This window comes from Eptesicus fuscus, chromosome 20 (assembly GCF_027574615.1).
Source record: "Eptesicus fuscus isolate TK198812 chromosome 20, DD_ASM_mEF_20220401, whole genome shotgun sequence".
In the NCBI taxonomy this organism is placed as follows: Eukaryota; Metazoa; Chordata; class Mammalia; order Chiroptera; family Vespertilionidae; genus Eptesicus; species Eptesicus fuscus.
Genome location: NC_072492.1, coordinates 10,647,025 through 10,664,530, shown reverse-complemented (window position 1 = coordinate 10,664,530; position 17,506 = coordinate 10,647,025). Strand labels below are relative to the sequence as shown.

General features: G+C 54.4%; 1 protein-coding gene across 1 annotated transcript; it reads right to left on the bottom strand.

The window, feature by feature from the left end:
• On the bottom strand, positions 1–11,966 carry LOC103296882 (arachidonate 12-lipoxygenase, 12R-type). The gene is made up of 15 exons (XM_008153486.3): positions 11,820–11,966; positions 10,097–10,301; positions 6,666–6,747; positions 6,503–6,589; positions 6,271–6,393; positions 5,855–5,958; positions 5,368–5,540; positions 4,977–5,120; positions 3,853–4,056; positions 3,564–3,650; positions 3,079–3,248; positions 2,700–2,821; positions 736–836; positions 393–563; positions 1–241 (listed from the first exon to the last, which is right to left on the bottom strand). Exons 1-15 carry the CDS (start codon positions 11,964–11,966, stop codon positions 62–64), a joined length of 2,100 nt encoding a protein of 699 aa, XP_008151708.1. The 3' UTR covers positions 1–61.
• Between the last annotated feature and the right edge of the window lie 5,540 nt (positions 11,967–17,506).

Below are 17,506 nucleotides of genomic sequence, written 5' to 3'. Positions count from 1 at the left end.
GTTTTATGTTGTGTGTTTTCTTAAATAGCCGGGCGGGCGCGGGGCGGGGCGGGGAGCGGTCCTAGATGGAAATGCTGTTCTCGATCAGCACGGGGTCCAGGTAGTAGTAGGGGATGGGGAGGCACTTGTTGCGCTGGCGGATGTTGTGCGAGATCTGGGCCAGGCGCTGGCGGAAGGTCTCCATGCTCCGCCGCGGGGCGTCCTCCACGAAGTGGATGTCGGGGAAGTGGCCCAGGGGCCGCTGCGGGCACAGAGCACAGCGCGGGCGCTGAGTCCTCCGGCCGCCCTTCTCCTCCGGAGCCTCTGACCGCCCCTCCCGTCGGGCCCACACCCCAGCTTCCAGCCCCTGCTCGGAGTCCCCCCACCCCCACTGCCCCCGGAGACCCCCGCACCTTGTCGTCGGGCTCCCGGCTGAGTGTCCAGAGCACCAGCAGGATGATGCACGTGGTCTTCACGTCGGGCAGCGTGTCCAGGAAGGTCTCCTGGGTGCTCAGCCCCTTGGCCTGCATCGGCGGGTTCCGCATGGAGGACGGGAAGTTGGGCATCCAGGAGGTGAACTCCAGCTGGAGGGGGCAGAGGCGGGGCTGTGGGTCAGAGCACCCACAGGGTCTCTCGAGGTTACATCGAGGTGGGGGTGAGACAGGGCAGGGCCGAGTGAGATTGGGTTTGAGCTTGGGGTGGGGACTGAGGTTGGGCCCGGGCCTGGCGTGGGGCAGGGGCTGCGAGCTCAGGTACCTGCCCGGTGTTGACAGCGGCGTGCTTGGCAGAGCAGATGAAGATGATGGTGGTGACGTAGCGGATCAGTTCAGGCACGGTTCGCAAGCACGTGGGGAAGCCTGGGGGAGAGCAAGGCCCAGGCATGGCCAGTCCCGCCCTGGTCCGGACCGGCCGCTAGAGGGCGCGACCGAGCCCAGCTCAGCCTGTCCTGCCAACACTTCAAGCTGCCACACCCCTGCCCTCATCCCGCCTGGGTGGCCCTCCTGTGGTCACAGCCCCCCCCCCCCCCCCAGTCCACACCACAAGCCTTGGCGAGGGGGCCTCAGCTGGCCTTGGCGCGGTCCCGGCCCGCCCCGGGAGCTGCCTGAGATGAGGCCCTCAGACCTCTCCTCCAACTACCTTAGGGGGACTCTCTGGGCCCAGGTCTCAGCGGGGAGCAGCTTTGGAAGAATCCTGGCTTTCCTGCCCTGACTCCAGTCCTTCATCCACTCTCCGCCACACACACACACACACACACACACACACACACTTCGGTGAGACACTGCTCACTCCAGATCCATTTCTCAGCAGCCTGGCTCCTGGCCTTGTACCCAGCCAAGTCTCTCGCTTCTTTGCCCTGTCGTCCCGCCTAAGCAGCCGCCCTGCTTGCCCTGGTGACCCCAGGTTCCAAAAGCCTAACACAGTCAAACCAGACCTATCATCTCCCTCCTAAACCCCTCCTCCCTCCACGCCCCCAGATCAATGACACACCCTCTCCCCAGTTTTGAAAGCTCTAAACCTGAGCGGCACCCTTGGCCCCTCCCCCGACAACTCCCCCACTGCCAAACCCAAACTAGTCACCAAGTCCTGTCATTTCTCTTTCCCAACTCTCTCCGGAATCCTCTGTGTCTCCACAGCCCCCACCCTAGTCAGGTCCCTGCCACCTCCCTCCTGAACACCACAGCAGCTTCCCAAACTGCCTCCTACCTGCCCGCGCAGCCTGATATCGTTCTAGTACAACTCCCGTCTTGCAAACCCTCCGTGGCTCCTCTGGCGCTGAGAGTCACTCCAAACCCCTTAACCATGCTGTGCAACCTGGCCCCTGCTCATGGCTTCAGCCTTAGCCCCACCAGGAGCCGGCCCAGCTCCCACCCTCAGCTCCAGCTGCAGGGACCTGTCAGCAGCTCCCAGAACTCTCCAGCCTCACCTGCCATCGCATAGCTTCCCTCCCCACCCGGCAGATCTCAGCTGGCTCTTTGCTCTGATGTTAGATCTCAGCTAGCTCTTCTCTCAGATGTTAGATCTCGTCTCTTAGCTCAGATGTTAGATCTCAGCTAGCTCTTAGCTTGCTGCTGCCCACCCCCACTCTCCACCCACCACCCCTCCCCAAGCTGGGTTAGGTGCCTCCCCTGGGCTCCTGTCCCCACCAACAAACTGCAGCAGCCCTGCTGTAACTGCCCGTTTGCTGGGCAGGACCTCCCCCTCCTCCACCCCTCCCCCCGCCCCCGCCAGACTGTGAACTCCCTGAGGGCAGCACCTGCACCTGCCTCATTCCCTTTTGCCTCCTCAGTACCCAGCACAGTGTTTGTCACATCATAGATGCTTGTTGAGTGGGTGCCCAAGTGGCATGACTTCAAATGCTTTCCCGCCCCTGGAGTCTGCCCACCAGCTCCCCACCGGCTCCCCAGCTTGTAGCACACTCTGCCCTTCCCTGTCTGTGCTCATGCCCCGTTTCTCAGAACCCTGGGACCCCCCACCCCCCAGGTCTCTACAGAGATGACCCGCAGCCCCTGAGCTCAGACAGGGGCCGGGGCCAGCCATGCTTCCTTCCCCAGTCTCTCTGAGATGCTGCAGCTCTGAGAGAGGGGGAAGGGCCCTGTCAACATTCTAGGGCAGTGATTTGGCCTCCTTCAGCCCCCAAAGAGACAGGCTCCAGCCCAGCCGGGAGGGCCCACCCCAAAACCCTGGACCCCTGCCGGATGCCCAGGTGCCCAGGCCCATACCTGAGCTCTCACGCCCCAGTAGGCACTCCTTGAATATCTCCTGCACCCAGGACTGCAATTCCGGGTCACCCTCCACGGCTGCGTCACACGGGTAATAGTAGGTGATGATCTCTGTCACATACCTGACCAGGGAACAGGGCCTCAGTTTGGACCCTCCTCCTGCCCTCCCCAACTGTGCTGTTCCCACCTCTCCCAGGATGCCCTGGCCCCAGAGCTGCCCTAGGCATGTGGGTGAGCAAGTCCTGTGGGGCAGGGATGGCCAGGGTTGCTTGTCAAGGTCAGAAGATGGCACCAGACCCAAGCTCAGGCACTGTAAGGCTCCCCTCCAACATCTCAGGGTGTCCACCCCGAGTGCCGCCCGCTGCTGTCCCCATCTCACCTCTCCAGTGCGTCCCACACTGCCAGGCAGTCGTCACGGTAATAGTATCCCGGCAGGTCCTGCACCCCACGCTCCGCAAAGTCATTGGGGGGGTAGCAGCTCTCGTAGGTTATCTCTGACAGATACCGGACCATCAGCTCAGCGATGCCCTTCAGGCCCAGGGACGTGCCCTGTGAGGAGGGAACAAACGCTGGGGCCAGCGGGTTCCTTGCAAGTCCTCCCCAGTGAAGCTCACATCCAGCTCCGACGCAGTTTATGATGCTCCTGCAGCCCCCCCTTCCAGCCTGCCCCACCCCGGAATCCTCACACTCCAGCCAACACACCAGCCCCTGCCTCTGCCTTTGTAGACGCAGCACCCGCTTTAACCAGTCCCCTCTGTCCATGCTCCCTCAGGAACCAGAGGCAAGTGGGAAATCCTGCTGTTAGTGGACCTGCAAAGGCCAGAAGGAAAGTGAGAGTCTTGCCGGTGTTGGGCGCAGTCTCACCCTGGCAGACAGCCCCCCCTCATTGAGGAGGATGGCCCGTCCAATGCTGTTGATCTGGATGGTGTATCGGGTGTGGGGGACCAGGAGCTGTGAGAGAAAGCAAGGGCCATGAGAGAACTGAAGTCACCCCCCCCAAGGGCCTTGGCACCCCCATTTCTGCAACATCAGACCCCCTCTCTTGTGGGTTCCCCAGCTGCCTCCCCTAGTCTAACTGGAATCCCTCTGACTGCTGAGCAGGCCAGACGAGGGCAGTGATGCTTCAGCGAGGCCCCTTCACGCAAGCCCGTACCTTGTAGAGGGGGTGGCACATGGGCAGCTGCCTCAGCATGGCCAGGCAGAAGGCCTCGCCGATGAGGTGGGACCCCAGCAGGTGGGCGATGGCCTCGTGGTAGTAGAACTCAGCGTTGCGCACCCACGTCTTGGCCAGCAGCCAGTCCCACTCAGAGTCGTTGGGCAGGAAGATGGGGCAATCGGGCCCAGGGGTCTGGCTGAGCTGGGAGTGGGAAAGGAGGGAGTTAGGGGAGGGCAGAGACCTATACACACAATGACCCTCAGGAGGGAGACCCAGGGGCGTCTGAGGAGGTAAAAGCTCCACCCCTCCACTCCAGTGCCCGATCCCCTGAGCACAGCGAGGCCTTTCCTCCCTCCTAACATCTGCGCTTGCTGTTCCCACTGCCTGTAGTACCTTCCGCTGTCCCTTTCTCTACTGGCTGCTCCTACTGATTCTTCACGAACCAGCTCACAAGCCACCTCCCCCGAGAAGCCTTCCCTGTCTCCGCCCCACGGCCGCCACATCCAGCTGCGCAGGTTTGCACTGCACAAGGGTACCCAGCCCCGAGGGGAGGGGGGTCGCTGCAATCTCCCCTAAACCGGTCCACTAACGAGCCACAGCATCAGGACTTGACTTTTTCTTATTTGGACAGGAGTCTAGTGGAGACCGCTGGGAAGGAAGCACCTCTGTCCCGTTTTCTGCCAGACCAGACTCTCCAGGCAGCTGCTCAGTCTGATTAGCTCAGTATTTCCGTGCTTACACACACAGCACGCACACTTTGCACACAGGTGCACCCACAGGAACGGCGTGCGTGCACGGGCGGCACACCGATGTGCACACGTAGGCTAACACAGAGACTCCGCCAAAGGGCCACACAGCAGGCTCTACACACCCAGCTAGGTATATACATACACATAGGTATGGTCTCCGATGCACACAAACGAACATACACTCACATGGACACACATGCTTACACAAAGAGCTGCACACACACACGCACAGAGGCTGGCCTGCTCACCACACATTCACATGGGGCTGCAAGCACACACACAGGCCCACACACTCACATAGTGCACACACACATTTATGCACACATCTACACAGCGGCGCCCACACGGTGGGGGGGCCTGCACCCCAAGCACCTGGATGGCGATGGGCATCATGTTCCCTTCCCGGTTAAAGTGCAGCAGGCAGAGGGGGGCGCACTGGTGCTGCTTCTGGCCGTTGAGCTCCACGGTGGGGATGCCCTCCAGGATCCTGTAGTCTGCCAGGTAAATGTTCCCCTTCTGGAAGGGAGCCGCCATGGGCAGGCAGGTAGCACCAACACGGGGCACCCAAGCCCACATTTTGGGTACCGAATGCTCTTGCCCCCCTGATGCAGGGGTTGGCCAGGGCCCAAGAGGGGGTGATGGTGACCGCGGGGCAGAGCTGAGGGGGTTGGAACTCTGCAGACAGCAGAGGCGGGGAGAGCGGGGATGCCCAGGAGGAAGCAAAGCCAGAGGCTGTGAGGGGTCTCCCCCGACCAGGCCTCACCTCCAGCTCCGCTTGCAGGCACGTTCCTTCGCCCAGGAACGGGGCCACCATGTCGTCTGTGACGGGGAACTTGTCTGGAATCCGCGTGCAGCGGCGGATCACGCTTGGGTTGATGCCATTGAGGTACTGGTACCCAAAGAAGCTGTCCTCTGCCCAGTGCTCGGCCACGTATTCTGGGAGGATGGTGCGGAGCGTCACGACGCTACCCGGTCCCCATCAGGGACAGAGAGGCATGGGACCACGGCCCGGGACAAGAAGACTACGGACACCCCAGAGGAAAATGAAACCCCAGCCTCCCGAGGGGCCTAGGGAGACGTTTCCCAAAATGCCGCCAGAGGGCGCGCTCACCCAACTCGCCACTCCTGCCTCAGGTTTGCCCGCTCCTCCCGCCCAACTTCCCAGACGTGGGGGTCCCGCTTCCTGGACTAGTTCCTTCCGCCAGGATCGCTGGGCTCCCCGAGTTCCGTTAGGATGCCCCATCCCCTACCGGAGATGACAGTCTTGTAAGCAGGGAAAACTTTCTTAATGTCCTTCAGTCTCTTCCACGACCGTTTGCTGTCCACGAAGCCTCGGAGTTTGAACCTCAGCGCCCTTAGGAGGTGAGGTTCCAGGGGAGGCCATCAGAGAGGCTGCCAGGTGCCCGTCTGCACCCCACCCAGGACTCTGAGTCTCAAATTCTCTGCTCTCTCTCCGGGTCTCAGGGTCCCCGGGCCCATCGCTCAAGGTCTTTCTAGGTCCCCGTCTCTGAGTGACACCTCTCAGGCTCTCTGGCCTTGCTTCTCAGCTCCATCTACCTTCCTGGCCATCTACCCTCTGGGGCTGTGGTGGAGGTGGGCCTGGAGCTGAGGGAGGGGGGGCAGTTTCACAGGAGCCCTCCACCCCCCCTCACTCGCACACACTCACATGGGCCCCAGGCGGAAAAAGAAGGAGGCTGTCTTGATGAAGGAGTAGCGCAGATTTGAGTTCAGGAACCTGGTGGCCTTGAAGTTGATGAGAATCGGGAACCCAGGGATATAGCCATTCCACCTGTAGGAAGGAACGCGGGTCTGGGGCTGCACGCCTGGGGTCCGGGGCGTGAGGAAGGGGCAGAGCCCAGAGGGCCCCCCCCCCCCCCAGGGCAGCCTCAGGTCCTTACTCAGGCCGGTTGGGGTTCCTCCGGACAGGAGGGCGGTAACTGGGGATGTGCACGTAGTTGGGCAGGCCGGGCACGAAGACCCTCCAGCTGCAAAGAGAAGCTGAAATAGTGAGCCGCTGTCCCTGGCCCCTGGCCTCCCGCAGCCCCTGCCGTCCCCCCTCACCGGTAGAAGTCCTGCTTGGCTCTGATCTCCTCCCTGCGGTGCTCCAGAAGGATCGGGAGGGAGTCGTCTGCTGTTGTCTTTCCTGTAGGGAGATCAAAAGGCGGGGGGGGGGGGGGGGGGGAGCTCAAGGTCAGCCCCAGTATCTGCCCACCCCCACCCATTTCAGGGATCAGAATTCAGCTTCTGCCTCCCAGGTTGGCTCTGGGGTCCCATCACAATCAAGGATGGGAGAGGGAGGGTGTTTCTCCACCCAAAAACTGAGATAAAAGGACCAGGGACCACCTTGGCCAGTGTGGCTCAGTTGGTTAGAGCATCATCCCCTAAACCAGTGATGGCGAACCTATGACACGCGTGTCAGCACTGACACGCGTAGCCATTTCTGATGACACGCGGTCGCATGCCGAGGATGAAACATTTGCTGCTCCTGAGGATGAAACATTTGCAACTAGAGTCTTGGAGTTAGTTTTTTCCTCAAAGTGACACACTACCCGAGTTATGCTCAGTTTTTTGGCGAAGTTTGACACACCAAGCTCAAAAGGTTGCCCATCACTGCCCATGAGTTTGATTCATGGCCCAATTGGGTACATAAGAGCTATTTCACTATCTCTCTCTCTCTCTCCCTTCCCCTTTGGGTAAGGATTTTTAAAAAGGATCAGGGGCCCTAGCCTGTTTGGTTCAGTGGATAGGGTCCCAGGTTCAATCCCAGTCAAGGGCACATGCCTGGGTTGCAGGCTCCATCCCCAGTAGGGGGTGTGCAGGAGGCAGCCAATCAATGATTCTCTCATCATTGATGTTTCTTTATATATATATATATTGATTTTTTACAGAGAGAAGAGAGAGGGATAGAGAGTTAGAAACATCGATCAGCTGCCTCCTGCACACCCCCTACTGGGGATGTGCCCGCAACCAAAGTACATGCCCCTGACCGGAATCGAACCCGGGACCCTTGAGTCCGCAGGCCAACGCGCTATCCACTGAGTCAAACCGGTTTCGGCATCAGTGATGTTTCTATCTCTCTCTCTCCCTCTCCTCTCTGAATAAATATATATTTTTAAAAAAGGATCAGGAATCACCCTGCCCCTTGCTTCACCCCCTCCAGCTGGGCCCTGCTGCTACAGGGATGTCCCTCTTCCAGACCCACTGAAATCTCAATAACAGTGACTTTCTAACACTTCCTTTATGTTAATAATTTGATCTGCACAAGCACAACCTTATGAGGCAGGTGAATACTGTTATAGGCTCACGGCCTGCTCTCCACAGAAATCCAACAGGCTATACAAATCAGGTTGGTTTGGTTTTCCACCAGTTAAGCACAAATTCCTTGGTTGGAAAAATCTGCTCAAAATTTACCTGAGACCATAAACAATCTTTATTCAACTCACTTGGTGTAGCTATTCATAATTTTTGCCACAGAAATATTGGTATATTTGATTAGGGAGTTCCCTGGTGAATATATCATATAACCTCCTATCCCTATATATAGAGATATAAAGACATGTGTGCATCACATTTCTATATCTCTTCTAAATAAAATCTACATTTTAAAACATGTCTGGCCCCCACAGTTTCAGCTAAGGGACAATATTGCCATGCTCATTTCACAAGGAAAAACACTCATTATTACAGAGAGCGAAAACAGTGAGCTGGGATTTGAACCAAGGCAGTCTCCTTCTGATCACTAACCCACTATCCACTAACCACCACCAATAGTTGTTATGCCTTTTCAAAATTCCTTTTAGAGATTGTCTCATTGGATTCTCACATCAACCCTATGAAGTTAGTTCTGCTGTTAGCTCCATTTCACAGATGAGTTCACTGAGGCTTAGCAGAATTGAGAAGTACACCCAGATGTCCAGCTGAGTATCCAGGTGAAGCTGAGATCCAAATCCGGGCCTGTCTGTCTCCAGCATCCTGGCTGGTAGCCCCAGGCTGGCAAGTGCCTATCCCTGCAGCCCCATCATTTTCCTTCAAGGTCCCTTCCTTAGCTTCTCCCTCCTCCCTCTTCCTCAGCTTACGTTGTATTCTGGGAGAACAGCACCCCCTGGAGTTGTGTAACACAGAGCCCTAGCTCAGCCTCGTCTCCAGAGTGGGAACCTCACTCCTTCAAGGGCCCAGCAGGTGACTCAAGTCTCCCTGCCCTGGTGTGTTTGACAGCTGCCCCGCCCAACCCCATTCCTACACCCTGCCGCCCAGTGTCACCCTGCCTGTCCCCGGCTTCCATGCCACTCAGACTTATCACTGTTGGGGCAATGCTTCGAATCCCCCGTAAACCCTCCCTTTGGCTTCCCCATCCTCCCCCAAACCTGCTTCCCTCTGCCCCTGCCTCTCTTCTCCCCAGCTCAGGCATCCCCGCCTCCCAGGAAGAGGTTCTCGCCACAGGGCAATAGATGAAATGGGATGGTCAGCTGCAGGGATGATAGCGCTCCAGGCCCCAGGCCCCCTCAGCTCTGTCCTCCCCTCTGACCCAGCTTGAGGGAGGCCAGCAGATGCTCAGTGGTGGAGTCAGGGGGACAAAGAGGACAGGCCTGCAGTCCCATGAGCAGCCACATATTAGGAAGCTGGCCCAAGGGGTAGGCAGGGGCTCTGGCAGGGGTGGACATAAGGAGCGCAGGCACTCGGGTCCTGTCTTCCCTGGGAGCAACCAAGCTACTGGGAAAACAGCTGGGCCACCCAGGAAAACCCAACCGTCTGTGTGAGGAACAAGGCCTCCTATTGGAGCGGGAGGGAGCCTCACGGATTAAGAGGAATTTTGGGAGCAGCAGTGAGTCCTGTTAGAGAAACAAGGTGTCTTGTTGGGGTAAGAAGGAGTCCTTTGGAGCAATAGACCATCCCATTGGTCTAAAAAAATGCTCATTAGGAAACCCAGGGCATGATGATAAGGCACAGGGCCTCCTGCTACAGCACCGCGGAGAACCTGAACTGACAGCCTCCGTGATGAAACAAGGCAGCCGACGGAGTACCGGGGCTTCTGGCTACAGTAACAAGGCATCCTGTTGTAGCAACAGAACCTGCTGGATCACAGGGAGTCTTTTCGGATTAGCAGGACATGCTATTTGGGATAAATAGGGCACCCGACCAGAATCCTGAGGCCTGGACCCAGAGTAGCAAGGGGTCTTTTTAGAGTGGCTGGGCAGCCATGCGAGTGGAGGGGAGGACGGTAGAGGCAGCAGGGAGCAGGCTTGTCTTCAGCAGGAACCTGTGAGCCTGAGGTCCTGGGGGCAGCCCCATGCCTTATTCACCTCTGTTCCTCAGGGTGTAGCTGAGCTGGGTCCTGCACGGCAGCGATGACTAAGAGGAATACGTAAGAGTGGCAGGAGTTCCCAGGAGTCCCCATGGGGCTGGCACCTGGCTAGCGTGTACAGTGGCCATGCTGGAGTGGCCTCGCTAGAGCAAGGGGCCTAAGGGCATGGGATGGGCTGGTGAGAGCTTGCCTGTAGCCTCCCGCAGAGCCAGGGTCTCGTAGCCATCCATCCACTGGTAGGCGGGGAAGTGGTAGATGCGGCCGTTGGGTGCACAGATCTGCACATAGTTGCAGTACCAGGGGTCCTTAGGAAAGAAGGAGTATCGCTCCTTGTGCAGGCGGATGATGATGAGCTCCCCCAGGTCCTGCTGGCACTGCACAGTGTACTCATCCACCTGGCAGGGCACAGGGCCAGCTGAGCACGCAGGCCTCGGCCCCGCTGCTCAGGTTTCCTACTGGTCTGGCTCCTCACCCAGGCCTTGCGCATGCTGCTCACCTTCCTGGACTGGGGTGACCTGATCTTTGGGCTCTCCTCCCACCCCTCCAATCTGACTGTCCCCTGCTGGGCCCACCCACCCTCCCTTTCTCCACTCCCAGTTCCTGAGGTCCCATCCTCTCACCCACCTCCCCAGTCATCTGAGGCTGCAGGAGCCATACAGACCTCCAGGGGCTGTTGTATGAAGCAACCAGGGCCCCCAAGACCCCTATAGTCTTAGAGTGGGCAGCAGTGGCCATCCCCCTCTTCTCCCACTTATCAGTGAAGATGCGGAAATTCAAAAGTGGCCACACAGACAGTGACCTATTAAGGTCACGTAGCAGCAGGTTGCTAAACCAGACTCAGAATCAGGGCTGAGGGCTGAGGGCTGAGGGCCCAGCACACGGGGCCTTCCGCCATGGAGAAGGCAGGCCCCAACAGAGGCTGGCCTGGTGTCACTTGAAGTCGCAGGGACTCCGATGTGTATTTAAGCTGGTTATGATGCACCGTAACTTAGGAAGAGTGGGTAAGAACAGGAGAAGGAGGAGGGAGGGAGAGGGGAAGAGAGGAAGTGGGAAAGGATGAGGGAAGGAGTGGAAAAGGGAGGAGAGAGAAGGAGAGATAAAGGGAGTAGGAGAGGGTTGAGAGATGAGGGATGTGGAGTGAGTGATTCGAGAGGTGGAGAGAGAGAGAAGAGGTGAGAGAAGGGGAGGGAAAGAGAGGAGGAATGAGCAGAAAGGGACGAGAGGTGAAGACCAGGGAGGAAGGATGGCCCAACCCCCAGGGGGGTTGGGAGTCAGGTCTGTGGTGAGGGGCATCCAGAGTCACCCTTGAAGCCCCACCGCTTTCAGGCCTGTCCCAGACCTCCCCAACCTCTGCTAGCCAAGCTGTCTCCCTCCTCTGCACCCCTGCTTCCCTCCTTATGCTCCCCAGACAACACCGCATACACACACACACACACACACACATATACTAAACACATGCTCACACATGTACCGCACACTCACACATACACATACACACATATACCAAACACAGACTCACACATGTACCACACACACTTACACACACATATATACATACATATACCACAACACAAATACCTACACACCACACACACTCACAAATATACACACATATACCAAACACACACTCACTTATACACACACCAAACACACATACAGATACACATCACACATACATACACACATATACCAAACACACACTCACACATATACATATACCACACACAAATACCTACACACCACACACACTGACATATATACACACACACACATAATCACATATACATACACACATCATATTCACGCATACAACCACCACACTCACATATACATCATACACACAGTCACACGTACATACACCACACTCACACTCACACTCACATACATACACCACACCACACACACACACTTACCGCCCCAGTCGCAAAGTCTCTCCCAAAATGGTTCAGCCGCTGCTTGTGGCTCTCTCCTTGGGTCCCCACGATGGTCAGTGAGATGCAGTCCAATGTTCCCGACAAGAAGTCGTCACCAGTGGCCACCTTGACTTTGTAGGTGGCCATGGCTGCTCTTCAGGAGGCAGGAGGGGGAGCTCAATCCTGAACACGGTGGAGTGCTGCACGGGCCCGAGCCAGGCAGGCAAAGCCAGACACAGAGGAGTGGAAAGGCCAGCCTCCCGAGGTGGCAAGGTGAGGCAAGGAGGACCGGCCCCCCAGCAGCCCAGATCCTAGAGAAGCTACTGCCCTCAGCGGGCAGGATGCGAGCCAGGAAGGCTGGGGTGAGGCCGTGCTCCTGGCTGTTGAGCAGGTGTCTGGGCTGCAAGCCCTCTGGGAGCTGGCTGGGAGGGCCAGGAGGCAGGGCGCTGGGCCTGCCTCTGAGAGGGCGGAGGGAAGATGCCTTAGATGAAGAAGACTCCTGGGTGGGGGAGCCAGTCCAGCCTGAGCCAGGGCCCCAGGGAAGTTGGGGGAGGGGTCTGGGCGGGGCCCCCAGATCTTTATCATCCTAATAAGCTCCTTCCTTCAGCCCGCCTCCATGGCTGCAGAGCTGGGCACCCCTGCTGAGCAGAGCCACTGGGCAGTCAGTTACCTGCGTTGGTTCTGGGGCCCCCGGTGGGTGGGGGTGAGGGGAAGGGGTGCAGCACAAACGCGCTGTGCAGCTGGCCTGCTGCCTGGCCATCCCTCTCTGGGAAGTGGGACAAGTAGTGGCCTCAGCAGGAAGGCTGGCCCATCCTGCCAGGGCCCAGAGTCCACAAGAGGAAGGGTGTTGGGTGATGAGGCTAGAGCTCAGGGACCCTAGAGAGCAGAGAGGCTCCAGGGAGAAGTGGTCAGGGATGGGAGAGGAGGGGATTTGTTGCTTCCAGCTGAGCCAGGATCAGCTGAGGAGGGATTGGGGTTGACTACAAAAACAGAAGACAGTTGGAGTACATTTGGGACACAAAAACTAAGCTAAAGAATAAATATGTAATTTGTAGTATAATCATAACAGAACTCTACCCAGCAATTAAAAATAAGAATGAACTATGACATGAATTAATCTCATAAAATGATGTTGCATGAAAAAAGCCAAACATAAAAGAGTGCATGCTCTATCATTCCATTCTATGAAGTTCAAGAACAGGCAAAACCAAATGATTCTTATAAAAGTCAGACCAGTGAGTAGCTCTGGACTGGGAGAGTCATGTAGGGAGCTAGAAATGTTCTGTATCTTGCTCTGGGTGACACATATGACATGATAAGCACTTTATTATACCTATGTTATCCCTCAGTTTTATAAAGTACTCACTCCACCTCCCACCTACCCCAAAATAGAAACAAAAAGAATGAAGTTAGAAAGAGGGTTGGAATCAGGGTTGGGCTCCAATGGAATTGGGTTTGTCGGGAACCTGGTCATTCATTCCTCTGTGCCTTCATTCATTCGAGAGATGTTTGAAGAGTACACATAGTGTTCCAGGGACTTTTCTAGGCCCTGCAGATACAAAGAAGAAATAAAACACACACAGAGCTTACTGAAGCTGGAGAGAAGGACAGGAAACAGGAAACAGCCCTAGCCAGTTTGGCTCAGTGGATAGAGCGTTGGCCCGTGGATTGAAGGGTCCCAGGTTCAATTCCAATCAAGGGCACATTCCCCGGGTTGTGGGCTTGATCCCCAGCAGGGCATATGCAGGAGGCAGCCGACCCATGATTCTTTCTCATCATTGATGTTTCTATCTCTCTCTCTCTTCCTTCCTCTCTTTCTAAATACCAACAAAAAAAATTTTTTTTAAAAAAAAAGAAACAGTAAACAATTTCTTTGCTGTAGGTTTAGCCATTAGGTGCTCTGAAGAAAATAAATGTGGAGTGGAAAGGGGAGCCACGAGGACTGGGGTGGGGTCAGGCCCTGGGATAGGCCGAAATTTAGGAAGGTGTTGGGACTAAGACTATATGAGAGGCCCTGAGTTATACTCTCAACAGCCAGCATTTGAGACCCAGGGAGAGTGAGCAGAGTTACATTCCCATCCCCCTTTTCTGGGCCTGCCCTCTCCCCTTCTGCCTCCCAGGGCAGCTCCTGCCAACCAGGAAGCACCAACCCAGGTTTCCTCCTTAGTGGCACCCTTCTGAAACCATCGAGGGAAGGTCAAACAGTGCCCAGCCCATGTTAGGGCCAAGGGGAGCTGGGATTCTGAGATGGAGAGAAGGTTCTGGTAAGTTCAGGTTGAGGTTAGAGATAGGGGTGTGGTTGGAGTTAGGGAGTGAAATGACCTTTTTAATACCCAAATCTGCTCATGTCACCCCCATCCCTCCAACCCCAGATCAAGCCTGGCAGTGGCTCCTTCTTGCCTTTGAAATAAGGACATCATCCTTTCACATGACCCCCCGGTCTACTTCATACATCTCATCCTCCACCACATTCCCCTTTGCTCTCTTCTGTATGGGACTAGGTAGCTCTGGCCTGGGAGAGTCATGTAAGGACTAGGTGCCTTTCATTCATCAGCAGCAGAGGATCTACTATGTGCCTGGCACTGAGTCAGACCCTAATAATACAACGTAGCCAAAGCCAATCCCTGCCCTTTCTCCTGGGGCTTACAATCTGGTGTAGGAACAGGCAATATTACTTCATAACCACGTAAGTTAAACACTCTGTTAAATAGTGATAAGTGCCGAAGAGAAAAAACAAAGCAGAGAAGGATAATATAAAGTACAAGGGAGCAAATTTTAGATATACACTGAGTGGCCAGATTATTATGAACTCTGAACGCATATATATATTAGAGGCCCGGTGCATGAATTCGTGCATGGGTGAGGTCCGTCCAGCCTGGCCAGGGGGAGGGGACATGGGCAGTTGGCCGGCCTGCCTGCTGGTCGAACTCCTGGTTGAGGGGACAATTTGCATATTAGCCTGTTATTATATAAGATAGTGGCCAGATTATTATGCTTTCAGAGATCATAATAATCTGGCCACTCAGTGTAGAGTGGCCAAGGAAGAGCTCTTTGCGAAGGGACTTTTGAGTAAACACATGAAGCAACTGAGGTCAGTCCCTTCCAACCACAGGGCCCTTGTGCATGCTGTCCTCTAACTCTTGGACCTGATTAATGTGATTAATGTTTTCTCTTCCTTCTGTTCTTAGCTTGACCATTGCTTCATCAAGGAAGGCCAAATTTAACTAGTAATGGCTCTCATAGCATGATAGTTAACTTTTACTAGTATTAAATGATTTTTTAAATAATTTAATAAATATTTATTGTTCAGATTATTACAATTGTTCCTCCTTTTCACCCCCATAGCTCCCCTCCACCCAGTTCCCACCCCACCCTCTGCCCTTACTGCCCCCCACTGTCCTCATCCATAGGTGTATGATTTTTGTCCAATCTCTTCCCACACCCCACACACCCCTTTCCCCCCGAGAATTGTCAGTCCACTCCCTTTCTATGCCCCTGATTCTATTATATTCACCAGTTTATTCTGTTCATCAGATTTTTTATTCACTTGATTTTTAGATTCACTTGTTGATAGATATGTATTTGTTGTTCATAATTTTTATCTTTATCTTTTTCTTCTTCTTCCTCTTCTTAAAGAATACCTTTCAGCATTTCATATAATACTGGTTTGGCGGTGATGAACTCCTTTAGCTTTTTCTTATCTGTGAAGCTCTTTATCTGCCCTTCAATTCTGAATGATAGCTTTGTTGGGTAGAGTAATCTTGGTTGTAGGTTCTTGCTATTCATCACTTTGAATATTTCTTGCCACTCCCGTCTGGTCTGCATAGTTTCTGTTGAGAAATCAGCTGACAATCATATGGGTGCTCCCTTGTAGGTAACTAATTGTTTTTCTCTTGCTGCTTTTAATATTTCTCTTTGTCTTTTGCTCTTGGCATTTTAATTATGATGTGTCTTGGTGTGGTCCTCTTTGGATTCCTTTTGTTTGGGATTCTCCGCACTTTCTGGACCTGTAAGTCTATTTCTTTCACCAGGTGGGGGAAGTTTTCTGTCATTATTTCTTCAAATAGGTTTTCAGTATCTTGCTCTCTCTTCTTCTGGCACCCCCGTAATTCGGATGGTGGTACGCTTGAAGTTGTCCCAGAGGCTCCTTACACTATGTTCATATTTTTGGATTCTTTTTTCTTTTTGCTTTTCCGGTTGGGTGTTTTTTGCTTCTTTGTATTTCAAATCTTTGACTTGATTCTTGCGATCCTCTAGTCTGCTGTTGGATTTCTGTATATTATTTTTTATTTCAGTCAGTGTATGCTTAATTTCTAGTTGGTCCTTTTTCATATCCTCAAGGTTCTCACTAAATTTATCGGCCTTTCCTAGAAATTTCTTGAAAAACCTTATAACCGTGGTTTTGAACTCTATATTCAGTAGTTTGCTTTCCTCCATTTCTTTCATTTGTGACCTGTTTCTTTGTCTCCGCATTTGGCTGCTTCCCTGAGTTGATAGAGTGGCCTTTTGTGCTAGGTGTCCTATAGGGCCCAGTGGCTCAGCCTTCCCAGTTACCTGAGGTGGACACTCTTGGTGCACCCCTTTGTGGGCTGTGTGCACAGTCTTGTTGTAGTTAAGTCTTGATTGTTGTTGGTATCACTGGGAGGAATTGATCTCCAGGCCAATAGGCTGTGAGGATCAGCTGTGTCTACGATGCAAGAACTTCTGTGCTTGAGACACCCTTATGAGGCAAGACTTGCTTCAGTGGGGCTTTGGTGCTCACTGAGTCTGCCCCCTGAGTGTGGTTCCCTTATGGATCTGAGGAGTTGTAATCTGGAAGGTCCTACTCTGACCCCTGGGTACACTGACTCTTGGATCTCCAAGGAGGTGCTAATTTAGCCTCTGCCTGAGGCCACCCAGCAGGTGCTATGGAGAGATCTGTAGATTCCTCCTCTTTGTTTGGGTTTTGGAGATGCCCAGATGAGGCTCAGCTGTGAAGCAATGCAAGCTGTTGTGGGGCCTTGGGCCTTCTTTTTTTTTTTTGTTTTTGTTTTTAAATTACTTTATTGATTAAGGTATCACATATTTGTCATCAACCCCCTGCCCCCGTTCCCTTCCCAATCCCCCCCACACGCAAGCCCCCCTCCCCCTGTTGTCCGTGATCACTGGTTAGGCTCATATGCAAGCACACAAGTCCTTTGGTTGATCTATCTCCCTTGTCCCCACCCTCCCCTACTTTCCCTCTGAGGTCTGACAGTCTGATCAATGCTGTTCTTGTTCTTCAGTCTATGTTGTTCATCTTTTCCTCTAGATGAGTGAGCTCATGTGATATTAGGAATACACTTATAGGAACTGAAAATGAGACAAGCAATAATGGTTATGCTGAGAGGCAAATGAATCAGTCTGTAGTGAGTTTCTTTCTGGGCCAACAGTTCTTTTGAGTCCCGGTTTCTATGTCCAACAGTTGTTAATGTGTTCATAACAGCAATGATATTTCAGTTCTGGATGGTGGACAAATGGTGGTATTGCAGGTCCGACCCTCTCTGGTTTGGTCCTGGGCAATCTGCAGTGACGCATATCTGCTGACTGCTAGTATGGCAAGGCATCGTCAGCGTCTTCCATCTCTGGACTGTTTCTCTTCTGACTTCATGGCTGGAGCACTCCTGTCAATTCCTCTCTGTTGCAGGAATCCACATGTCTCGGAGTTG